At 40.3% G+C, this 24,527-nt stretch overlaps 3 protein-coding genes across 8 annotated transcripts in view; all 3 read left to right on the plus strand.

Moving 5' to 3' along the window:
* Positions 1 to 921: 921 nt before the first annotated feature.
* Positions 922 to 2,316, plus strand: LOC116915585 (39S ribosomal protein L10, mitochondrial). Of its 2 annotated transcripts, XM_045172200.1 has the most exons (7): positions 922 to 1,083; positions 1,143 to 1,210; positions 1,282 to 1,413; positions 1,481 to 1,591; positions 1,643 to 1,841; positions 1,906 to 2,163; positions 2,231 to 2,316. In XM_045172200.1, the coding sequence occupies exons 1-6, from the start codon at positions 1,041 to 1,043 to the stop codon at positions 2,121 to 2,123; spliced, it is 771 nt and encodes a 256-aa protein (XP_045028135.1). In that variant the 5' UTR covers positions 922 to 1,040; the 3' UTR covers positions 2,124 to 2,163; positions 2,231 to 2,316. The 2 variants fall into 2 exon arrangements, with proteins under 2 accessions (XP_045028135.1, XP_032776596.2); XM_032920705.2 differs by lacking the exon at positions 2,231 to 2,316 and having other exon boundaries at positions 1,906 to 2,172.
* A 1,031-nt stretch (positions 2,317 to 3,347) lies between these two features.
* LOC116935871 (WW domain-containing adapter protein with coiled-coil) lies at positions 3,348 to 7,391 on the plus strand. Of its 3 annotated transcripts, none has more exons than XM_045168593.1 (9): positions 3,348 to 3,540; positions 3,665 to 3,698; positions 4,296 to 4,974; positions 5,121 to 5,355; positions 5,497 to 5,705; positions 5,782 to 6,048; positions 6,236 to 6,396; positions 6,464 to 6,612; positions 6,676 to 7,391. In XM_045168593.1, exons 1-9 carry the CDS (start codon positions 3,500 to 3,502, stop codon positions 6,731 to 6,733), a joined length of 1,833 nt encoding a protein of 610 aa, XP_045024528.1. In that variant the 5' UTR covers positions 3,348 to 3,499; the 3' UTR covers positions 6,734 to 7,391. The 3 variants fall into 3 exon arrangements, with proteins under 3 accessions (XP_045024528.1, XP_045024529.1, XP_032798979.2); XM_045168594.1 differs by having other exon boundaries at positions 6,464 to 6,591; positions 6,658 to 7,391; XM_032943088.2 differs by having other exon boundaries at positions 3,349 to 3,540; positions 6,464 to 6,591; positions 6,661 to 7,391.
* A 1,606-nt stretch (positions 7,392 to 8,997) lies between these two features.
* Positions 8,998 to 24,527, plus strand: part of LOC116929505 (pleckstrin homology domain-containing family G member 5) — an 80,734-nt gene continuing 65,204 nt past the window's right edge. The window contains exons 1-3 of one of the 3 annotated variants that reach the window (XM_045169726.1): positions 8,998 to 9,473; positions 9,558 to 9,585; positions 15,499 to 15,677. In XM_045169726.1, the coding sequence (XP_045025661.1) occupies positions 9,383 to 9,473; positions 9,558 to 9,585; positions 15,499 to 15,677 (298 nt within the window). In that variant the 5' untranslated portion in view covers positions 8,998 to 9,382. Of the gene's footprint in view, positions 9,474 to 9,557; positions 9,586 to 11,155; positions 11,607 to 15,498; positions 15,678 to 24,527 lie in introns of those variants that run through there. The other 2 variants (XM_045169727.1, XM_045169728.1) reach the window with 2 other exon arrangements.

A 24,527-nucleotide genomic window follows, 5' to 3' on the forward strand; every position in this document is an offset into this window, starting at 1 on the left:
CGTCCAATCATGTTGGCCGGGAGTCGAAAAAGAAACCAACAAGTCTCTGGTGTCGACTAGATGACTCATCCGTGTCGTATTTAGTCGGACCGATGGCTACGTCACGAGAAACATAAATTGGCTCGGCTTCGTCTAATGTACGGCATGCGAATTTAGATCCACCATTCCAGTCCGATCCTCGTGATAAACATGCCAACCATTCATTGGAAGATGCTTCTCAAACTCAAACATTGTGGTGCTGCTACACTCGTATACACGCTGAAACTATGTAGACTCGAAGAGGTGGACGTTTATTGCATGTTGGCCGCCCATCTGTAATCCTTAGTATTAACGAATGCGCGTGAGCATTTGTTGTCTTATTATTCCTAATCTAGCCGTAAACAATTTCCGAATGGATAGGAAATTGAGGATGGAGGGGATTCTCAGCTATCTCTTTTAGTAGCCTTCATCTGCTTAGCGACTGAATTGTAATTTCTTTGCTATTACTTTAGTAGGGGGGACGTGATTTTTCTCGCTTTCCTGCCTTTCAATTACTTTCGGCCTTTCATTTTTGGTTGAACAGTGTTCATGTTCTAATTAGATTAGGCAAAATATTCGTTGCCGTCGTTTTAGTTTTTTCGTGTATATTTTGACGGTAGGGATTGTTAATTAGTTTGTCAATCCGTAAAAAAAAGTTTGAAATTACCATTTTAAAGGTTCTGCCACCTAGTGTAGAATGCAAACATTTTTTTTCATGAAAATTTGTAAAAAAATATTCAGAAATCTTATTGGATTGCGGATTTGCTTTTCTATTAAGGCATTTGCTGATGATTTCAAATTCAATCGATTCTAAGTTTGCCCGCAACTAGTTAAACTGAAAAACCAAAATTTTTGCCATATCGTTTTTAACTGGTTAATCATATTACACCTCTTTAACTGGTATGGCATCCCAGCATCGTCTGCTTCCTGTAGTCAAAACTGAAATCAAAACTAGACGTTTGCATGTTAACTTGTATTCCCTCATTGCTGCTTTCTTAAGTAAAAGAAATAACGATTGAAGAATGGCTGCCATAGAATCCACAACAAGACTCATACATTTTCAAAGTAAAGGACACATCACTACACATATTTATCCTCAAGTTAACCTCTTGATATTCATAAAGGCCTATTAAAACCCTGGGTACCGACTGCAACGGCAATAAGGTGGAGAACAAGAAAACCGAATATCCAAGTACGGCTCAATAATATTTAAGATCTACCTAATATTTTGCTCAATGTCCCCGTTTTTTTTTTACAACCCAGAGACCTATTCCGGATCATTATGTTAAGGCACGCTATAAGGCTGCTCTCCAACCTATCTATCCAGATCCTTTGGTTGATATGCCATGGTTTAAAGTTTGTGGTAACATTTTAACCCAAAAGGAGGATGAAGAGGTTATAACAATATTCATGTTGCTAAAAATGGTTTCTGTAGTATGATTTGTCATGTTATTAAACACAGGTGGGCAAGTACGAAGAACTATTGGCTAAACAATTCTACACAAGATTTGCTGACTCACAGTTGATTGCCATTTTACATGAAAACTCTTTTAAAGCACATGAGATAATTAAGGTTAAGGTTTGTTTACCCTTTTGTGTTACTTGGTATTAATCCTTTTTTTAGATCAAGCAAATGCTGCATGGTCATAATATGCAAATGGTCTTTGGGAGCAGAAAAATTGCTACCATGGCCCTGGCTAACACAGAATTTGAGCCTGTTCTGAGGTTACATGTTGGGAAAACTGCTTACCTGTGTAGTAAAGACCTGCAAGTCTCTAAGCTTTTAAAATTTACAAAGAAAATGACCAGCTTTGTTCTCTTGGGTAAATTAAATGTAAACAAAGTTTTTTAGTGTTTTTATGCTATTGTCATTTGTTTTCTTTTTAGGTGGCGTAGTCCAAGGAAGACTACTTACGCGAAATGAGCTACAATGGTGTTCTACCTTGCCAGACATAAATATGCTTCGTGCCGAACTTTGTTCCATCCTAGCGTCTTCTACGAGTCAATTAAGCCAATCCTTGACATATCAACAGCAGCAATTGGCTCGGTCACTTGAACAACATGTTAAGCAAAACGATGAAATTTCTTGTGGTGGAGACAGTTAAAAATGTGTATTGCAGGAACATTAGAGAAATTAAACACAGTGTAAGAAAACTTTATTACTTAAAACTTTCGTAGTAGTCTGTTGTGTTAAATGCTTATTTTATTATAGCCCGCAGCACTTGAGAAGGGAAAATAAATCTATTAGGGCACTGCGTACGTACGTTCCTGACTAGACCAATAAATATTAAACAAGAACGGGGTCCTGATTATTTCGTTATTAACAGGCATGGTTCTAGTTTTCAACTCTGATTTCTTCTCATTTGAATAAGTTGAATAAAAAGCTTTTATATTTTAAGTTCACATAGAATCGACCAAATGCAGCTTAAAGATTATAGCCAGTAATAATGTGCGTTAATTTTACGTGCAAATTTGAACTGCTTTATCATTAAATAGGAATGAATCATTATGGCTGAGAATAAGGACATCAGTTATGCCAGATTCACCTAAGTTCGTTAAATTTGCATTTGCTTCATTTGCGTTTGCTGCCCATTTGTGAACGGTGTCAGGCGCTGAAAATAAATATGGTACATTACAAACCTCTTTGCGAACTGTCCAGAAAACGCGAAGAAAACATATTGATCGATTAAGTAAATATTGACCTGGGATCATGTCATTAAATTAGTAAAGCTATCGCAAAATAGTTTGGGCAAAGTCTAATGATTATTGCAAATCTCACCCTTGAAATGTCACGCCCTTTGTAACGGGTAACATTGACATATTTAGTCGGTCGGCTAACAAATCCGAGGCTTTCTTTCACTCAATTCGTCTCTATACGTTGCGAGCGATCGCATTTATCGTTTTAAGCGGAACTCCTCGTATCAAATAAAAATTATTACTATGAATGAATGCCACCGAGTTCTAGGCAAAACACGAAAGACGAGACGGTGAAGAAATGGACTCAGTTACTTATTTATTTTTTGTTTTAATCTCTAATAAAGATCAAAGAGCTCTACAAACTGCAACGGTTCCGATGATACTACATCATAATATTGCGCCAAAAAAATTTAGCGAATTGCTTACTGAAAACTTTTAAATTTCAGGCTGCAGTTTGGGGTAAAAACTTAATCTCTATGGAATTTTACGTTTCAAATATAACCAATAACTGCAATAAGTCAATAAAACCCTATACAACTTATTTTGGAGGATTATTTAGTAGATTTCGCAATGCTGCGTCCTTCTTCCCACCCTCCAGGAAAAAAGCTTGGAGGCCTTGGACTGTTTATAATAAAGTGGCATCGCTGTGTCTTCGATGCAGGGACCCCGGATGTATATGGCGTCTGACGATTGGAAAAACTTAAACTTAAACTTCCAGATTCGTTTCGTTGAAAGAAAGGGCTGATTCAGCTCTAAATCTAATCTCTTATAGATCATTGCATTGATGGTAATGCATGCTAGGAAACTACCAAGACTGGATGATGGGTAAGAGTTTTTTATGTGTACATGTTACTACTCCCTTAATAACATAAAATTCGTGACAGATGATTCCGCCATATTTGTTTTAAATAATCTTGTTTATTGATGTTTTTCTTTGTTTTCATTACAGGTATTTCGATAAACATCAATCCCACCCTTACCAGGTAATATTAGTAATGAAAGTATACTATTCATAAGACAAAAGAAAATTCGTAAACATCCAGCAGAGTTAGGTCCACTGTACAGTTAATGCTAGTAAAACTTTTGGTTTCTTTCGTTTCCTTTTTTAAGAATTTGAAAATAAAAATGTTTAACTATTAGTTTGAGATAAAGAATCCCTATTTTATGTTTTTTTCATAAAAAATCAATTAGGAAAATTTTGTTGACAATGTTCTCAGTACCATTTGGTAAACACTAGCTGTCTATTATTCTCATTTTCCTTCTCTTCACTCCATTAGCTTTTGATTTTCACCATTCTTTATGCCCTGTATTCTTAGCAAGTCATTACATTGATTTAAATTCTATTAGTCAGAAAAGTTTTCCCATTACTTCACATGTAAACAAAGAGTATTTTAAGCAAGTGACAGTCCTACATGCAATGGAATATCCAATAGCATAATACTTTTATCAGTCTTACTTATAGCAATTAAGTTTGGTTGTTTGTCTGTGTTTGTCCTCTTTTTATTACTTTATGTGTTTGTTTTTTTTTAAATATTACTTCAGAGCCTTGTTACTTATCATTTGTTTTCATTCATTGACAGGCCAGTACCAAATACGGTAATTCCAAAGGAAACTATGATCGATACAATGATCGGACACGGGACTCTCCCAATGGCACAGGACTACGTTCAGATAGTCCAAACTCTTTTGGTGATAGCCCTAGAGACAGAAGCTATGTGCACAAAGGATCTTATACGCAACGGATACGGGATAAAGAAAGAGACAGAGACAACCGTTCCCCTCGTGAAAGAGAGCGACCACGAGATTCAGATAGACGCAATAATCATGATCGGGGATCTGCCGAGGAAAAACCACAACGAGTCGGTGATTGGACAGAACACGTCAGTTCGTCCGGCAAGAAATATTATTACAATTGCAAATCAGAAGTCTCTCAGTGGGAGAAGCCTCGTGACTGGGTTGATTGGGAAAAGGAAAAAGAACACGAGCGGGACAGGGAGCGTTACCGACGTGATAGAGATCGTGATCGTGAAAGAAAATATGATCGACAGTCTTACTCGTCATCTCGGAACAGTAGTAGTGGCCCGTCTGAAAGACATTCCAATTTTAGTCGTTCTGGTACTATGTCGAATAGTAACAATAACAGTGGCAGTAGTAATAATATAGCGGCATCTCGTTCGGGAGAGAACCGAGATAATCATAGAACCCATCAGCCTCAGCCATCGGTGCCGGAACAGCCGCAGTCCAGAAGACACAGCTATGGTATGCTTCACTTTATATCTTATTTTACTACAATAGGCCTATTGCTTGCAAAATCAATCGATTCTCGAAAAAGTGGATCCGCTTATTTCTCATCGGGGAATGGAATTCGACCAGCATGTGTCATGTTAAATATGGTTCCTCTTTAGAACGACCTAGCCAAGATATGGACATTTCCCCGGCGGATAGCACGCCGACTTCCGAGGCTTCCGGACCAAAAGTTGCAACCCCTTACACGCCTGATCCACGGTTAACTCCGACTGCTGGTTCTGCTGCGCCCGTTTCATTAGCTACCGCACTGCCACGTCTACTCTCCCATCCACCGACCAGCACTCCCATACAACTCACAAGACCGTGCTCTCAAACTCCAAATGCCTCAACCAGGTAAATTACAGCACGCTTTGCCTTAACAATATCACAAAACCTTTTTTTGAACTTTGGAACTGATTCTCTTAAGATCTTTTGTACAAGTCTTAGAGTGGAAATGGATTGATTGATTCTGTTTGTTTATCCTTTGAAACCCAGTCGGGCACCTAGTTTGATGTCACCGTTACGGACTGGATCTTCTTCAATGCCGACGACTGCGGCGGCTGCTACATCGACCAGCCTCTCATCTCTCCAGCAGCTTCTCACCCAGTTAACTCGATCCTCCGTCTCAGGAACCGCCATCAGTCCTGCGATACAGTCCATGCTCGCATCGACTCTCGGACAAATGGGGAATATCACTGCTCTAGGTAAATTGTAAGGTTGATGCATCCGTTGAACGGGGGATTGATATGATTCCTTTTTGTTTTTTGTTTTTTTGTCCAGGTTCGTTACAAAATTTGGAACACATGGAGCTTCCGGCACACGAAGTCTTGCAGTCGTTGCAGACATTGCTCTCGTCTTCACAAATCGCTGTTCCCGCCTCGAATGTCGCAACTTTACCAAAGAACATGAATTCCCTTGGAGTATCGTCTTCACACCTGCAGGATGGCTGCCACGCTCTGTCGACGCCGATGCCATTAGAAGGCGATCCTGCTAACGGCCCTCCCACGCCTACTCATTCGGAAAGACTCGAAGCAGACTTCCGTCGAGGTAATGCCCCTCTTGCACAAGCTCATTTTTTAAAATTTGGTTTTCATTTCTGCCTTCTTGTTTTAATGTGTGGTAAATAGAGAATTGATGTGCATATCAATCATTAGACAGTTACTGTTCATAACCTTGCTTACTCAAGCATATTCATATTGATGCGGTGCTAACTTTGGACATTCTCGTAATTTAGGGAGTCCGGCAACGAGTTTGAGTTCTCTGTCAGCGGCAGCGGCTAGTTTACGGCCGTCCGCTGCATCCAGTCATGCGTTGACACCTTCACTAGCATCCCATTATCGACCAGATTTGATTTCTCACGTGACTGGATGGCCGGCGGAGCTATTAGAGAAACAGGTGGGTTATTCGTGTGATAATGCCTTTGGTTCACTTTGTTGAATATTTATTCTCTTTTCATTTGAAGGCGACAAAAGTAAGCGAAGATCTGCATACGATTGGCAATCTTCATGTAACTAAAGTGTCGGCTGAGCTGAAAATGGCGAGGTCGTTAGTGCGAGTGGCTGATATTCAAGCCACCTTACAGGAGCAACGGTACGCTTCGAATAGATGTCTGTAAGCAAGAATATACATTAAACATTTTTTCCTCCCTGTTTTAAGTAGGATTCTCTTCTTAAGACAACAGATGAAAGAGCTGGAAGAACTAAAGCCGCCCAATCATTTTATGTCAGATTGATTTTTTCTTTTCTCGACGGGAGGAAAAAGTATCTTGCTCGTCTTTTTTCGTCTTTAAATCCACCAGAAACACCTTTTTTTTTTTTTTTTTTATACATATATATACTCTCGCGAAACCGTTCTGTATTTCCTCGGTGAAATCTTTTTCCTTCTATGGTTTTTTGTTCTCCCCTCTCCATCGGAGCGAAGCAACACGTCAAAAGACGGCCGTTGCAGGTACGTTGAATGCATTGCGACTCAGAAGGATGTTGGTATCTCTCATCAGTAAGATAACAAAAAAGACGAGCCTGTCAGTGACAGAAGCTGTATTTATTCTCGTGTAAAACTGTAGTTTCCATTGGTCGGGTCTGAAAACAAACAACAACAAAAAAAAAAAATAATTAATTGCCAATTTTTCCATTCGCTCCGAATTAGTTTTGTTTTCTTGGCCTACTCCCTCGTTTGTATTGTTTCTCACCCGATTTCTTTATTTTTTTTTGTCTGTGACGCAGTTTATAATTTTCCTCCCTTTTCTGTATAAAATATTTCGCCCTTCCTGGAGAAAAAAAAAACATATTTCGTCCGCTTATTTCGACGTTGAAGTGTGATGTGCGTGTCGCCCTTATTGGGTGTTTGAAAAAGACGAAAAAAACAAACAAACAAGACGATCGGCTCTTAAACGAAGTTGATTTTTCGTATCAATTTTCTTTCTGGGCTTGTTTTCATGCCCATATGATTTTGTTTTAAAGCGATATTGCCGCCCATGGGCTATCGTTCTCTTGATCGCAATTTCATTTCTGCATTCTCTCAATGGTTTTTCTTTGTGTGTTTTGTCTGAATTATCACTCGACGACATTACTCCCTTTACAAGTCCAATCTGACTCGTATCATGCCAAGAATAAAGTGCACCGAGCAACTGTTCACCTCTTCTGCCGGCCCCTACCCCACCACGAGAACAATAGAGGAGGATCTATGGTTAGTTGTATGATTCCTTACAACTCTTATCAGATCTTCCATATTTGGCCCTCTACCTCCGACTCCCTTGGATGTTCCTGCAAAGCTGATCCCTCTTTCTTTTAAGGTTTGGGATTTTTAAACCACCGTCGCCATCTTGCTGTAACAATCTCGAAAGCAGAAGAAAGCGCATTCTGGCCGTGATTAAAGGAGAATCGGCACTACGTGCAATGTAACGTTGATCTGTTAGCGAATATTTTTTTTTTTCATTATTATCTATAATTTTCTAAACAAATTTATTTACTATAATTTTGATAACGATCATTTGAAAAATATGGGTTAGCATGAGCCATTACGAACTCTCGTCTTGTTGAAATGGGCTCTGTCCCCTTTGTCCTTCGTTTTCTTTTTGTCGGGAGAATGGGTTTTGTTAACGTTATAGTCGTTACTGAGCGGAAGAGAACGTTATCTCTTTTTATACTCGAATGACAATATACAGAAGCCCTTACAGAAAAGCAAATGCTGGCAACATGGTTCGTCATTCCTTACATGTACCTTCTATAGGCGTCATTTACATAGACAATGGAATTCACTGCGTCGTAAAAGGAATGCAACAAGTTCATGGTTGCTTCAAAACCGCAATTCCAAACAACGAGTGCTTCAAATGCCGGTGTTTCGCTTCCATCCATTTTACGTACGGGGAAAATTATAACATTCTTGGATTATCAATATACTGATCAACATCGCCAGTGCTGGATCAACAAGCCAAGTGCTGGAAAACAAGGCTAGAAATGGCAATATTTCAACAAGTTTATCTGATATTTTGCGTCCATTCCTTCGTGTTGTTTGGTGACGTAATCCAGACTGGAATGGCGTTACTTTGACTTCAGATAATTAAGTTGTTTAACGATACTACAGCTGTAGAAGCATGTTTTCGATGCCTCAAATGAATAAACATTTAAATCTAATTTAACGGATTCTTAAACTTTGTAAAACAATGAACTAATCCATGAATTACACTGCTTGACAAAGACTACCTAGTGGCGGCAGTTAATTAGTCAAAATTAACTTTATCCAAATAAGTTAATCGTCTGGTTAGTTAATCAAACATCTTAATGACGATTTGTTGAAAAAGAGTTTATTTTAACGGGATGGGGAAGATAAAATATTTTTTTATTTTTAGAAAAAAGAATTTGAATCGAGTAATATGACATTCTTGAATTTTATTTTTGGCTGCAATTCGCCTTTGAGTTGCCAAATTGTTCGGATAGTTCCCGCCAAACGACAGGAAAACGTTTTTGTCCGAGATTGGACCTACCACACGTGTCAGTGCCTTGGAGTGGACAAGGTCGACTTAGTGCACAGAGACGATAGTTCGCAGTCGATCGTAGAACAGGATAGTCCTGTAACCATTGTAAATTTGTTCTAGAATTGCTGACTCACCCACAACCCATTATCGAGTGATGAAGAAAACTGTGTGCCCAACAATCAATAACAGTCGCAGAATTGTTGCAATTTCAATTTTCTTTGTCGTCAAAACTCATAAAACGAAAAGAAAAAACTGGGTGCATGTGCGGGTTCCTGCATGCTGGTTTGCCTTCCATAATCAGGTTGCCGCAATGGAGAACCTTGAAGTCATCAACTCGAATCCGTTGCATCGTTCTCCATCATACTTGCTGCTAACGTCGTATCACCTCGAAAAGGAGAGCATCACATTATGCAACGAGTTTTTCATACCGTCATCAAACGTGGCTGGGATCAATTCGTTGCCGTTTCGCCTGTGCTGCAGCTGCATCCAGTCATTTTGGGTAACCCATTTCAATACTATTGTTAGTTTATGAGAAAACGTTCAGCTTTTGTCACATGTTCTTGTCTTGTATTCCAATTGTTAGGATTTCGTACTCCCATGTGCTGGTCAAAGTAATTCGATTTTCTAATTCAAGTTGTGGGTTATCATTTCAACTGAGGTATCGTAAACTAATTGTTTTGTGTCTGTTGGTAGAATGCTGAGATTAAGTGGCTTATTCTTAGGGTAAAATTAATGTAAGGCAGTCAAACTGTCCTCCATTAAAGTGAATCCATATATTTTTATCACGCCACCAGTTAGCAAAAAAAAAATCAATCTCAGCTGAGATCGTAAACTGGAGAAAGTTTCTCGCGAATTTTTTTTTTTTTTTCACTGCCATTTCGTGGTTTGGCGAGTTCAAGTTTTTTGTTTTGCTTTTCTTTGTGCCCAAAAAACAAGGAAAGGAGAAAGTGAAACTGTTGTTTGTGGTCTTTTTGTCATGGCTGATAGCCGTTTGTCCTGAATTTGGAAGCTGTAATGCTGTATTGGGATTTGTCGCAGGTTAGAAAATCAACGTTTTACCGTAAAAAAAGTCATTTTTATTAAAAAGGGAGAAAGAAAAATGAACGTCCACTGTCGGATTTTTAAACCAACACTTTGATTCTTGCTAGATTTATTCGTTCAAGGTTGACAGAGCACTCGATCGAGCGATTTTTCACATTCTTCGTGGCGTGGCTAACATCGAAAACATTCGTGAGAACAATTCGCTGATTAAGGGAAGGCAGAATCTTGTACGACTGCACGCTGTTGTGAGCAGACAAATCGTGGGAGGAAAACGAGGTGGGATTATTACTCTATTTCGCCCGTCACTGTCATTCAACTGTGTGCAGAACATGTACACAAATCAGACCAGGAAGATAGGCAATTGCTTGGGCACATCTCTTTACATTGGCTGTCATTCTTGGTTGGGCCTGAAACAAAGAACTTTGCCGACGTTGGGATACTCGGATGTGAGAATTTAATGACCATCAACGAGAGGGGGAAAGAGAACAAGCGAAACGTAACGTTAGAAGTTGTTGTTCTCGAACTTGGAAGCAGAATGGGCATCTCTATTGTATATGGTAGATGAGCCTTAGAGGCTATCTACTTTTCGTGGGTTATTGAGCTGAAAAATGACCTCAGAGACGACAGAGTCGTCACCGTCGTACGCAGAACACAGTCGACTATCGCGCAGTTATCACCTCTCGTTCAGTTAAATCGGTTCTGTGTCGGATTGGAAATTTTCTGTGTTCAAAGGCAGTTAAGTCTTAACCATCCAACTTTCCAATGTGCAAAGAGTTTGACACGATTCATCCCTTGCTAGTTTCGTTTTTGGTATAAGAACTGGTATCGCTAAACCGGAGTTCAGGCCATTGACTGTTAAACATAATATTCAGGGAGAAAATGAAATGAATATTTTTCGCTTTTAAATTTGTTTGTTTTTTAAAGTTTTCTTTTTCTTTATTTTGTTGTTGTTGTTGTATTCAGTGACTTGTTCATCCAGTTACGTCGGAATACCTTGAAGAGAGAAAGGCACTCGCAGCGATTACTTGTGCCCTCTAAAAAAAACAAAACAAAAACTTTAATCCGCGTCTTCTATACCTGCCCACTAGCGTTCGGGGGGCTTGGTCTGTGGGCGACAGGAATTCGATAGATCTCTCAGTTAGCTTTTGGATTTAGTGGGCAGTGGTAGCTGTAATAGAACTCGCCGTTATCCGGTTTTGCTCCCTTTTGGCTTGTTACGTATTCCGATCTTTGGATTGGCGCATTAGAAGGGCAAATACAAAAATTGAGGTTTCAGAAATCCTAGTTCCAGCCATAACTGAATTTTCAGCATTAATTGCTCGTGAGAGAAAGTAATTTTTTTTCTTCATCGTTTGTTTCTGCTTGAAACGCGTGAACTGCTTCAGCTTCCAGCGTGTTTATTTAGTGTCGTTAGTGCCGTGCTTTCAAAAAGGAACTCAATAAATCGGGGAATTGCGTGATTGGGACCTTTCTATTTCATTCTGTGTACGTGCACGACCAAACAATTTTCTTATTGGATCTGTTTGAAGAGTTATAGAAGGGCTCATCGTCCTGGTGGCCGTCGTTGTCTAAAAGCACAACAACCTTGGAGGTACTTACGTTTGCCATGCAGCACATTCGTTCCTTTTCCCCGTATACAAAGTCAATTTTCCACGATCGGCCAATTGGCAACGCACTATCACTCTCGTGTTTTTATTTATATATACATTTTATTTTTTCATTACCACTTACCAGCACTCGCCAATAACGAACCGTAAAGGCATTGGGCTATGTGGCGTTATAGCTTCAACTCACTGACCGCACAATCTTGCTGCCATGCATCGTCGAGCGTTAATTTAAAAAAAAAAAAAAAAGGCATCCGTGTCTTGATCAACTCCGCTGTGTGCGTGTGTGTCTCTGTTAAATTTTATCGCATCCCGAATCCGTACCCACATTTACAATCGAAAGAAAGTTAATAGCTAGAGAAGTAGTGAAAAGATGCGAGGCAAAATGTTAGGGGAGGTGTTGGCTCGGGAATGCGGTCTCACCTTCGCGGTTTTTTAAAAAGCCCTTGATCATGACGCGCCCGTTTTTTTCATTACGGGGACGTAGAAGAAACAGAAAGTGAAACGAAGCGAAATATTTTGCGATGACATTCGGGGCTTTATTGGCGGGTCGAAAGCTGTTTTTGCCGGAGCACACGTCTCGCTCGAACTCGCGTTAATTACATTTTACTGCTTCACGGCTTATTAAATTTGTGTCGCGGTGAAACAAATGCTGCCGGTAGTCGTCTTGTTAAATATGCTACTATTTTTATTACTAGCTTAAAATTCTTTTTGTAATTATGGGCTTTGTGCTTTTTCATCAAATTTCGCGATGTCGGGAAAAAGGTTTGGCAATTCGAAAATGGGAGGGAAAAAAATTTCTTTCTGCTTGAAAAGCAGTGCCAGGTGTCCAGCTATTTCGTCTGTGCATAATGAGCACTGCGATGGTTCTTTGTCATGGGCAAGATGGCACCAACTGCTGCGATTGTTTGTCTTGTGGTGACCACCGTATCGGTGACTCTAAATCTTTCGACGACCAGAAAATCACAGTTAAAACAGGTTCTCATTAACGAATTGGAGAACATCCAGTTTATAAAGAAAATAACGGACGGTGTAACGATCAGCTGACGGAGACGGAAGGTTTTTTCCCCCCTGATAGTGTGAAAGCTCGTGCCGCCGAGAACAATTGTCCTGGAAATGTAATTTTGAAAGTTCAAAACTGTTCGTTCTCCGTCAAATGCTTGGGAGCATTAAACTACCTTGGCACCGTTGGTGTTTCGTAAGTTTGAGTTAGTCCACTGGATTGTTGATTGAAAATTAGACCACGCAACAATTTGTGCCACAATATCAAAACAGTCTAGTATTTAAACAGACATCAGAGACCTTTGTTTTTGATATGATGCAACGCTATTTCGATATGCATGCGAGCTATGCCGACGATGAAATTGTTAGACCAGCCGCTCTCTATAACGACCGTATCTCTCGGCATCTCGGAACAGAAGGAACTACGACAAGCCATCGGTGTGGTATGCGCATAATAGCTTTTGCTTCCTTTTGTTCGTCTATGCCGAATCGATGTAATAAAGACATTCTACGAATTTCTCTGTTCCGAACTTGGAGACCTGCGCTCATTATGACTGCTAGTACGAAGCCTGATGAGAATTGATTGACCTTGTCGACGTAGACAATTTGGAAGCCATTATTTTGAAATCCACGGGTGATATCATAATTCGTGATGGTGAAAACAAAAAGTGCCATTCTAATTGGAATTGGCAGAGAAATTGTTTGTAACTTGAAACTAAACTGACCAGTTTGATTTTGTTTAAAAAGAATTTCTTTTAAGTTAAACAAGAAAAAAACTGGCCAGGGAAAACTGGTTTTGTTTCCTTCTTGTTTAAAAATCAAACACAGTTTCTTAGAGGTTTAATTTGTTTGAAAAATAATGTTTCTTGAAGGAAAAAGAGACAAAACATGACCGCGGCAATTGGGCAAGGGACTGGTCGCATTACAACTAGTACAAGATCGTAGAAATAACGGGATAGAACCTGACGAGTAGCCAGATTTTTTTTGATAATTCAATTAAAATATTTTCATCTACTATCGGAAAAAGAAGTTCCGATTGGCCCAGCCTCGTTGACCTTTCTCTTGTTTTTGTTTTTCGGTTCATTGTTCTAAATCCACTGCAACGGTTCAGCTGCTAGCCTTTCGTGTCCACTCATCCCCTTAAACATTCCCGATGGTTTTTCCCTGTCGATGACTTGGTCCGGCAGGTTCTTCCCCCCACTCGGAGAGTCAAACTTGTCTGCCCGTCGGCATCGTGTCTTCTGCATATTTTTGTTTACGACGAATGCGCAACTATCCGATTTTGTATCTCGTTACCAATATGGCTTTTTCTGCATGGTAAAAATGTTGCATAAAAAGCGGAATTGACAAGATTGGATGCGTGTGATTAGTTCCTCGCGTCGATGATGAAGACCGTACCGTTTACCACCAGAAATAGCCCGCTGTTCTTTGTAAGTGGGTTTGTGTGAAAATTGGCAGGTTCTTTTTACGGAAATTCGACCTTAAGCCAACGGATCGGTTAAAGAAAAAAAAAAGCTATTGGTTGTTGAAGGTGACGATGCAGAAAGACGTAGGAAAAGCACCGCTATGTTGACGATGGCGGTGATTGCGTTTTTAGCTAAGAAAATGTAATATTAGATAAAGAGGAATGCCGCGCCATTAATCGAGATTTTCCACCTGCTACCTTGCTGAAGACGTTCTCGGCGCGAATTTGTTCACGGCATGGGTATCTCTTTTGTGTTTAGCTGGCCAGCGGACTGAGATGATTGCGTTTATCATCGTTAAGACACTAGTCATTGCCCAAGGGCGTCAATGCGATCATCTTCTAGTCGCTTGATATCGTTTGATTATACATTTTGTTGCGCACGGGTCCCTCTTTAGTTTTTACGCCGCTTCATTTTGAGTTCCGCGGCAGACGCGCTCGAATTCTTCGTCTATTTCCTTGCGAAAAGCGCGGGAGGTGAATGGAAATGTTTCGTGTTTTTCTTTTTCCTGGCATTTTTTTTTTTTTACCGCACGAGCGCGCGCGTCTGATGTCTTACGGTCTGTCATCCCCACGCCTAGATGGATAGGTCTCTTTAGTCGAAGACCTAAAGCCGTGAAACGTGCCTTTCGCGCAATGTAAAACTGGCAACTGTCTGTTCATCTTTATTTGCTTTTGCTGGCAACTAGAAATTCGTACATAAAATATTTGTGCTATTCATTGATGAAACCCACTTGCATGTTGCCCGTCTGCCAAAAGAGCCAAGTCATCCGTCTTGGGTTTTTCTGACTTGAGGCGTAGGTTTTTTTTTTTCCCCCGCTGTCGAATCGCATTCCAGCCATGAATTCTGATTCCGGTTTGGATGCGAAATAAGATTTTTTGGTTTTTGGTTCTGGCTCACCTCACCATATGAATAGCCCTTTTTTTTTTTTTAAACTCGAGATACTCTTGTTGTTGTGCGGTAGTTCTTCCCTCGGGCTGTCGCTACTCTTGAATGTTTGGTTTACTTTTAACTGTCCGTTCCCGTCGTTTCCTTTCATCATGACTCGTCAAGTGTAATGGGCTTCCTTTCTTGGGCGCGTGAATAATGAAGGCTTGCAGCCCAACTTTGTCGACAAACGCTTTTATATATAAATATTTTCCTTTTATTGTCTTCGCATTAAATGGGTTAAATGGCAAAACGGTGTATTTTACTCGAGTATCAAATTCGCAAAGAACACAAAAAAGCGGGGCTGGTAGCTCTTTAAAAAAATATTTTGAATGTCTTGATGTGGTAAAGATTTTGAAAGTGTTAACTTTTCTTTTGAATGATGGAAGTGCGCCGTTTACTATAATATATGTGTCATAAACCAAACGTTGAATATCGTTCATTACAGCTGTTGCTTTCCCTTTTTTTTTTGCCTTATGGCTTCTAGGGAAAGGATGAAGGAAGACCGTAATTGGTTTAAGCCATGGGTTGTACGGGCAGATCAACAACAGACACCTCCGTGCAACACCAGTTTACCGCCGTCGCGCGCACAGAAATCAGAGCAGTTGAATTACTACCAGCAAGAGCCGCTAGATTACGCCACGAGACGGCACGGGAGCGCAAGTAGTAAGTACCTCATTTATGTTTCAGTTATTTTCACATCATGACCGTTAGATGGCGTTAGCGTGCGGATAAATTCTTCAGCGCGGTCCCTTCGGCATTTCACGAAATATGTCCGGTTAAATTTTTCTGCGTTTCGTTTGCCGCTTTTTCTTTCTTTATTTTTTTCAAAACTGCGTCTATGACAAAGAGAAGGATTGCAACCTTCCTCTGTCGAGCGGCGAGTCTTGTTCTGCAAAGACGGATGAGTTTACGAAACAATCCGCCCACCGCCTTGGATGGAAATAAATATCAAGAAGCATAAAATAAAGCAAAATGAAAAGGTCGTCGCTGGAGAGGGGCAATCAGAAAAGAGAGAGAGAGAGAGAGAGAGTTTTGCCGTGTATTTGGCGATTTGCGGTTATGTTCGTGACTCACGTGAACTACTCCATGACCCAGTCGCTTTTCTCGTGGATGTGGGGGGATCGGACAGCGCGGGTTTAAACATAACGAGAGATCATCGCTCATCTCGTATGTAACGAGGCGTGGTGGCACTCATTCATTACGCAACTAATCAGTGTTCCGGCCGTTGCACGACCTAGCTTTTAAGCACATGGTTGATGTGCGCTTCAAGCCCCTTAGCCATACTTTATTTTCATTTGTTGTTTTCCTTTTTCTTAATTTTTTTTTCTCTTGTTCGTTTTTGTTGTTGTTTTGTTCATTTGTTGCTTCGCCTTTTCTCCGTATTTTCTATGCGGCTGGCCCGTGGATAGGCGCACAGCGGGTAGAGGGCGCGTTCGTTGCGTTCCGTGTCGACGGAATGAAAAACAACTCGCCGAGCAAATAACTTGTAGCCTAGCTCTCCTTTTCTTAATTTTTTCCTCTTCATTTCTTGACCGTAAACTGAACGTCTCTAAAATGGGGTTAGTTTACGATACCCCCCACGATTTTAACTGACTTTTTTTGGATGATCTCTCTCACAGCGTGCAAAAACTGTGGATCACCATTATGCACGTGAACGCGTTTCCTTGTTTTGAATTCCGGTTACGTTTGGCTCAAATTATGGGCAACCGGATCTGGTTGAAACACGATTGTCCGTACATCGAATCGAATAAATTTAGAATTGATCCTTCTATCCCTCCTCCCCTTTTTGAAAATGTAACGGTCTAAAACAAAAACTAAAAGAACCTGAGGCTAATACATACGAACGATGTGGAGAAGCCAATGCGCCGAGAAGACAACATCCTCCAAGCGTCCCGTGTCAATCGGAACGATGGCGATGGCGTTACGTAGTGGTAGAACTCAGTAGCTTCACGTGGCAACCGCAAATTGGAGCTCGTGCGAGCGCAGGTGGATAATTATCGAACATGTCGTTTCCACATTTTCAGCGTTCATCCTCAGCTGGGTCTACAATGGAGAGAGTAGGCGGTGCGAGACGAAACCATTGTAAAAAAAAAAAAAAAAAAAAGAGAAAACGAAATTATTTGTGCGCCTGTCAACAAGTCCGAGAAAAGAAGCTCCCACACAACTCGTGATTGTTCATCAGTAACAAAGACCTGATTGCAGCATTCGTCGTGCTACGTCATGTGAAGGTGCAACTAATTTTTGGGTTGTTTGTGATCTGGTAAAATTGCCCCCTTCTAAGTCGAATTGAATGCACGATACGTAATTACTAATACTGGGCAAATACTCCCCTCTATTTGTGGGGGAGGATTTCTCTGTATTGGTCCAACTTATTGCCCTTTGAAAAATCTATATATATACATTTAAAAAATATTCTCTCCGTGTTGCTTACGAAAACAAGAGCTGTGCAATTGGATGGAGATTCATCTGGTATGTCTGGATTCACTACCCACATCGGCTGGCGTTTTGGCCTTGCGTGACCAGTCTCGTTTTTTTGTTTTGTTTCGTAATATCGGTTCATCTCTTTCTGAATGCGATGGCAGCCACATTACTGCTGCCATTGCAACGCCACTCTCTTTTCATCCCGAACAATGAGACAGAAGAATCAGTAGGGCCGGGTGCTAGAAATAACAGACAAAAAAGACGATTTCTCACTTGTTTTTTTTTTTTTTTGTTTTTGATTTTTTCGTCTGCTGACCGTCTACTTGCGATGAAATTACTAACCGGGGTCGTCGTGGTTGAGTCTACAATAGGGAGACCGAAAACAAAGCGGCATTGGCCTGTGTGTTTCTTTGACGCGCATTCGGGAAAAGCGATCCATTGATATCGACAAACTGAAATGTTTTTTGTTTTTGTTTTTCATTTTATTTTCTTCATTCGTGGAAGAAGGATAAAAAGCGTAAGACAAAAGCTTCGCCGATTGTTTTTTTCTTCTTTGATTTACCTTGGTTTCAGAGCAACTAGATTGGAATTCAATTGAAAATGCCTCGTCCGTGTCGACCTCGTTCAAATCGTTCTCTATAATCTTTCTGGGTTTTTTTTTTTTATTCCCCCCCGTCTAGATTGCTATCTGTGTGTCTGGGGGCCGATTGGACCGTGTAAACATGCGTGTGTACGTATTCTGAATGTAGGGAACTGAAAAAAAAAAAAAAAACAGGTGCGGAATTTAAACCGTCGTTGAGTCACGTCAAACTGACACTTCTCATTATATTCAACCGTCCGGCGGTTCGGCGTGGACTTAAAGGAATTGAGAGGAGGGACAAGAAAAAAAAAAAAGAGGGGGAACAAAAAAATTATCATATCATGACTTTCAAAGTTGTTTTTTTTGAAATTTCTGGCGTGATGGTATGTGGCGATGTCTCATCTTTTTGGCCTTTGCCGTGTTCCGGTTTTTCGTTTTTCTTTTGTATTTGAATTTTAGTTTTAAATCGTTCAATGTGTGAGAAAAGAATCAAGAAACACACGAGAGTCAAGGTGGTCCAGATGGTCAGTTTATTCAAAGAGTTTGATGTATTATTGAAAAAAAAAAAAAAATGTGGAAAAAAGAATAGAAAATACGCGGGATACCAGCAGCGAGAGATTTATGACGTCAAGAGGGTCTATAAAGAAGAAAAGGAAGAAAAGCAACAGCGTCCATCTCTCGTAAACGAAAATACAATTAAAGGAACGTGTACTCGCAGGTAGCAATCATTTTTATGGCTGACAAAAAAGTATTACAACTCTAAAGAAAATGTGAGAATAAAGTATTATGCCACTCTGGGGATATACCCAACCCCCGCCCATAATATAGAGGCCGAGATGTAATCAAACGATGAGCGTGCACCGTCTCACAAAGAGAAAAAGAAAGAGTCGACTTAATAATAAAAAAATAAAAAAAATTGGGGGGGGGGGTGGAGAAAACGTGCAAAGCGTTCGTTGAGAGACTCTGTACATTTTCATTTGTTCACATCCGTTTTTCGTTCGCCTCTTCTGTTGACGTCAGAACTTTAAAAAGCACAATGGCGGCACGAGTTTTTTTAATATTTCCCTCCTTTTTTTTTTTTCGTTACTGAAAATATTTTCATGTATGTACGGCCATCTGACCGGATGTCCATTAAAACAAAACAAAACAAAAAACTGATTTGATGAGCGGCACGTAAGAAAGAAGCCGCCATTTTGTCTCTGTTTATTTGATCGGCACGCGGTTGGATTGGCAAAAATGTGTGTTCAGAAGGCCGATGATGGATCCAACAGGTGAGCGTTCCATCATGGTGATAACTGAAAAGTAGGTAAAAAGAATTTGTCTACATTGCGTGGAACAATGGCGTGAATTTGGGGGTATCCGATTTCACTACAAAATCGCTATTTTCTCTCGTCACTCACCTGTTGCTCATCACATTTCCTACGAGACAAACGGAAATGAGTCGAGGCTAATTGGGGGAAAGAAAATCAGGCCGTTGCGGACAAACAAGGCTGCGCTAAACACGTAAAAGTGTCTTTTCTTATGCGTTCTTTCCAGTGATTAGATGAAAGTCGGTCCTCTCATTCAACGCCATGTGCTGTTAGTGAACCAAGCAAAGTCAGCTGTCTTTCTTTTTTCATATGAGGTTCTGTAGGTATGTTGATGCTCAACTCGTTTTTAGCCATATCTAAAAATACACATGAAAAAAAAAGTTAAATAAATACGGCGAAATAGCGATTCCCGCTGGCCGGTACGTAAGTCATCGTCAAATATCACGCCGCCAACCGTTTTGGCGTGTCGGTATAATCAGCCCCCTCTTTTTTCTTCTTTTTTTTATATGTATACACACGGACGAACGACGAACAGACACCTCCGAACTAAGCGTATAGCCGCGAGCGGGATGATGATATACAGCTACTGTCGTGAAAGTGAAAATCTAAAAATCGTTATTTTTTTCTTTTTTTTCTTTAATTCTTTTATCTTTCTCATGAATGTTATCTAAACGAAGAAAAAGAAAAAAAAAAAACAAACAAATTGCGCCCAATGCTGTGTGGGAAAAAGAGAAGCACCTTGGTGTCTTTGAAGAGTTGTGGTTCATTGGACGGGTGGGGGGTGCCGAATGGTTACGGAAGAAGTTGGAAGAAAATGTTTCTCTTCATTTGCCGATGAGCTGGGGACAGCCGTATATTCCACCCCGCGGCGCGTTCATTTCACCTGTTTTAAAATGCACACATTTCACACAGTAAACGCGTACACCTTCGCGTCGGCTAACAAAGCCGCAATCTAACGATACGAGGAAAGAAGTTCACTTTTTTTTATTTTTCTCTTTTAATTTTGTTTGTTCTTTCTCGTTTTGGCCTTGTGTGGCTCCTGGTGGGCAGAAAAAAAAGGGGGGAAGGTCGTTGCGGGTCAGTTAAAAAAAAAAAAAAAGACGATGGTCTTGTGTGTGTAGATTTTGTTCGTTATTTAATGAACCGACTTCCGTGTTTTGTCTCCACTTGCGTCATTAAAAATAAAATAGGAGGTAAAAGAAAAAGAAATGCGGCAACCGATGAGTGTAATCACACGGGGGGACAAAGACGCAGCCATTTGTGAAGGGTTGGTGTGTAGAGTTGGATTGGAGGGAAAAACGAAACGAACAGCGGCTCCGCATCGACTCATTATTAGATTCTCGTTTGTTTTTCTCTTTCTGTAGAATTCGCCCGCGTCATAGCTGGCGGCTGTCTATTTAAAAAGAAAAAGAGAAAAAAAAAAGGGTTTGTAAGTTGTAACAATCAAGGGCTGAACGATTTCGTTCCACCATTCTGTTAGCGAAAAGCCAAATGAAATCGACTCTGTTTTAGAAAAGAGGCTTGTAAAAAGCAATTTGAGGGCCCGTGTTTTGGGTTTCGTTTTGACGAGGGTAGGGGTCTGGCGGGGGACAAAGTAATCAAAACACCGTGAAAAAAACAAACCTGCGGTGAGGAAGAAGGGGCAGGACGATTATGATGATGATGAGGAAGAAGGAGTCGACCTGCACAAATTGAGACGGCTATATTCCAAGAGGCTCTTTTGGTTTAAAGATCAACAGCCACAAACTTTTATAGGGAAAAGAGCGAAAAAAAGAAAAAGAAAAAAGGGTTGGCTGACCTGCTATGGTAGACAAGACGAGGGAAATTAGATGAATGTTTTTGTTTTTGTAATTTTATTTTATTTTATTTTTTCGTCCAGAAAGAAAAGTTATTACGAGTTGCGAGTAAACAGTTTAACAGCTGTCGGATCGTGGGTCGCAGAACTTTAAGTCTAGTCACCTTTAAAAAAGAAAAAAAAAACGAGAGCTCTTTGGTGTTTTTGTTTGAGGTGGGTAGTACAACATATTTATATGATGTACAAGGGTCGACTCTGTTATCTCCGGCGTGAATTTATTTTATTTTCTTGCGTCTATCGTGGAAGAAGAAGAAGAAGAAAAACAAAAATGTACTCCAGGGGGGTCTCTCTCTCTATTTCTCTCGGTTGTATGAGCAACTATTCCTTTTGTCTATTGCATTCTTTATTATCTGGTTTTTCCCTTTTTTTTTAAAGAGTTTTATACCCACCAAATATCTATTGATTCCCATTCCTCTGCTTTTACAAGTCCAAACTGTTTTATTTTTAAACGTCATTTTTGATCTCTTTTAAAACGAAACTAAGATGGAAAACGGACCCAAACACACAAATCGGGAGTTCGTAACTGATCGTGCGTGACGTGTGAACGTCAAGTGGTTTAGCTTCGGTGTGTGGCTAGTCTTGTTTTCTTTTCATTTTATTCATTTATTTTTTTTTTCTTTTCAATTTTCACCTTTTGTATTCGTGAGTTAATATTTCTCTCGGCTGGTTGCCACGAAAAAAAAAATATTATTTTTTATTTATGACTTCATACCGACAGAGTAGTTTTAAAACAAAAATGATTCCACTGTATATTTCAAAGTCCCCATATTTGAAGAAAACAAAATAATAAATAAATAAATTGCGTTCTCCAATTCGGTCGAGGACGGAATAGGCCCGGACGCGTGAAAGCCTTGGGTCGATAAACAAAATAAAAAAAAGAGAGAGAGAGAGGTTCTTTGATGATTAAGCGTAAAAGGATGGCTGGGGCTCTATCGCGTTCATCGATGCCTATTGCCATCAAATTCCCTCCTTTTTCTTTTCAATTCACTTTTGGGCATTTAACTAGGCGGTGTGAAGTTGAAAAGAATAGCTCCGAAAAAAATAGTCAAGTCTAAAAATCTGAAAACTCTCTCTTTCAACTTTCCTTGCGACTCGTTTCTTTTCGGCGTGGGAAATAGGCAAATGTCTGTGGGAGCAGGCGCGTCAAGTTACAAGTGTAATCCTCTCTTTTGCGCCGCCCGAACTTGGCACGGTCCCGCGTTGATCTCATTAAACATTCACCTCCGACGCTTGGTGAACACCAAGAACCCGAAGCGATCATGGATTTCGAGTCGATGCTGAACGCTTTCGATGCGCTTCGAAAAGGGATTTCTCTGCCGTGGAATCGATTGATGCGCAAGCAAATCCTCTGCGGCATTTTCTGTTTCGATTTTCGTGGGAGATTCGATTCATGTTCCGAATGTAGAAAAAATCGCCATTGCTCGTTGGGTGGCAGCAGCTGAAGGCCTGAGAGCGTACAGCCAATGGGGCGCTATTGAAAAAAAAATCAGTTGTGAGAGAGAAACGCGAAGAAAAAGGTGAAAGAGCAATTTTCTTTTTCTTTTAACGAAATTAAAGAGATGGGAATCTTTGATGACATCACTCACGCACCATACACCTTTGCGACTCCGCCCAATTTTTTTTTTTTTTTTTCTAAAGAACTAGGCACACATTTTGCTTCTGGGCCGTGGCACAGTTTGGCGGACTGTTATCACGATCGTGGGATCCGACCTGAAGATTTATTGCCACTTATTTCGGGCTTGTCTCATTTTCTTCTCGAAATATATATTGATGGCTGTCGCCACATTCAAGGACAATGTTTGAAGGCCCTCCCACGTTTCGTCCCTTAACTATAGTAGTGCTTCACACTCGCTCTGATGCATCCGCGAGATACCAGCAAGAGATCCTTCGTGAAATTGATTGGCAGAAAAAAACCAAAAAAAAACAGAAATGAACTTCTTCGTTTCACGGCTGCTGGCCGCGTTCGTGTTTAGGGGCTTGTACATTTTTTTTTTCCTTTTTTATATTGTTTTCTTTTTCTTTTTACTCCCATCATTTTTCGTTTTTTAGTTGGTTGCTTTCTTCATTTTCAGACAAGGGGGCATCATTAAAATATCACGCGCGCGCGAGTTAGACGTCAGCTCTGCCTCTCTCTTCTCTCGTCCCTCTGTCCGTCCTTGTCTCGTTTATCTACTCGGATGACGAAGATGATGATGATACGTCGTCGTTGTCTTCTCATTTCTCTCTCCCGTTTGTTTTTTTTTTCTACTTTTCGTTTGGAACACGAAGGGAGGCTTGCTCGATGAAGTCCCATCACTTTCTATTCAAGTTCCATGATTTATATCATGACTTTTGGCATGGTGAGGTTGTTGTGTGTGGGATTGAAAGGAGCCAACCAGCAGCTTATAGCTCCTTGATGCCAAGCCACTAGATATGCTCCTTCCCCTACGTTTATTTTTATTTATTTATTTATTTTTTCTTTGTTTATATGCGGCCTCTCCGTATGGGATGAGGGTAGCCAAACCAGGGTACGGCAGCCGCCGGCTGCACAGGTTCAGTAACGGCACGCGCATCCAGCGATGCTTTGATGATACGACTTTCTCCCACGCAACCTTCTAAAAAATCTTTTCCTTTTCTTGTTGCGATCGCTATTATTGAATATTTTGTTGTTGTTGTGCTCGGTTAGTTTACTCGTATTTTCAAACGGACAAGTTTTGATGGATGGGTTAGACCAGCTATTTAAATATCGACGTAAGAATAGGCAGCACATTGAAAGAAGAAAAAAGAAACTATATTGAGAAACATGATATGCAAAAAACATGTTTCGGGTGAACCCTCAAATTTTGTCCATAATAGGCATTGCTAGAAACAGTTATTGACCAAAGTCTAAATGTTAAGGTAAAAAAAAACAAAACAACGGGATTTCAATCTTAATTTCCATTTCAATGGACATGACGAACGTTTCCGAAACCGGCCATTCAAGACGGAATAGCCCAGATTTCAGGAGTACATACAAGTGTAACAGACTCTTAATAAAAATAAAGTTAAAAAAAAAAAAAAAAAAAATGGAACGGTCATTTTTGTTGTTTGTTTTTTGTACAACTTTTCTTCGGCCCATAAAACGAATTGATGATCAACCCGCTGTTAAATTCAACCTTTTTCCCGTCCTCGCTCTTGGTCAGTTTTTTTTTTAGTGACTCGTTTCAATTCCCGACAGTTCACATCTTACATCGTTCGTTTTTATTAGAGCGTCTAACATTGTGGGAACTAGTCGTCGGCAGTACATACTCTTTTGCCGACAAAATGGACAGATCTTTACAGTCGAACGGTAGATTCCGCTCGTGCTGTGGTTATGTCCATTGTTCCCC

Source organism: Daphnia magna, linkage group LG1 (genome assembly GCF_020631705.1).
Source record: "Daphnia magna isolate NIES linkage group LG1, ASM2063170v1.1, whole genome shotgun sequence".
Lineage (NCBI taxonomy): Eukaryota > Metazoa > Arthropoda > Branchiopoda > Diplostraca > Daphniidae > Daphnia > Daphnia magna.

Coding starts and splice junctions, on each gene's coding strand:
- LOC116935871 (XM_045168593.1), top strand. CDS start 3,500: ATGGTAATGCATGCTAGGAAACTACCAAGACTGGATGATGG. Junction 3,541..3,664: donor CTACCAAGACTGGATGATGG/GTAAGAGTTTTT, acceptor TTTTCATTACAG/GTATTTCGATAAACATCAAT. Junction 5,356..5,496: donor ACTCCAAATGCCTCAACCAG/GTAAATTACAGC, acceptor TTTGAAACCCAG/TCGGGCACCTAGTTTGATGT.
- LOC116915585 (XM_045172200.1), top strand. CDS start 1,041: ATGGCTGCCATAGAATCCACAACAAGACTCATACATTTTCAAA. Junction 1,211..1,281: donor CAAGAAAACCGAATATCCAA/GTACGGCTCAAT, acceptor TTTACAACCCAG/AGACCTATTCCGGATCATTA. Junction 1,842..1,905: donor GACCAGCTTTGTTCTCTTGG/GTAAATTAAATG, acceptor TTTTCTTTTTAG/GTGGCGTAGTCCAAGGAAGA.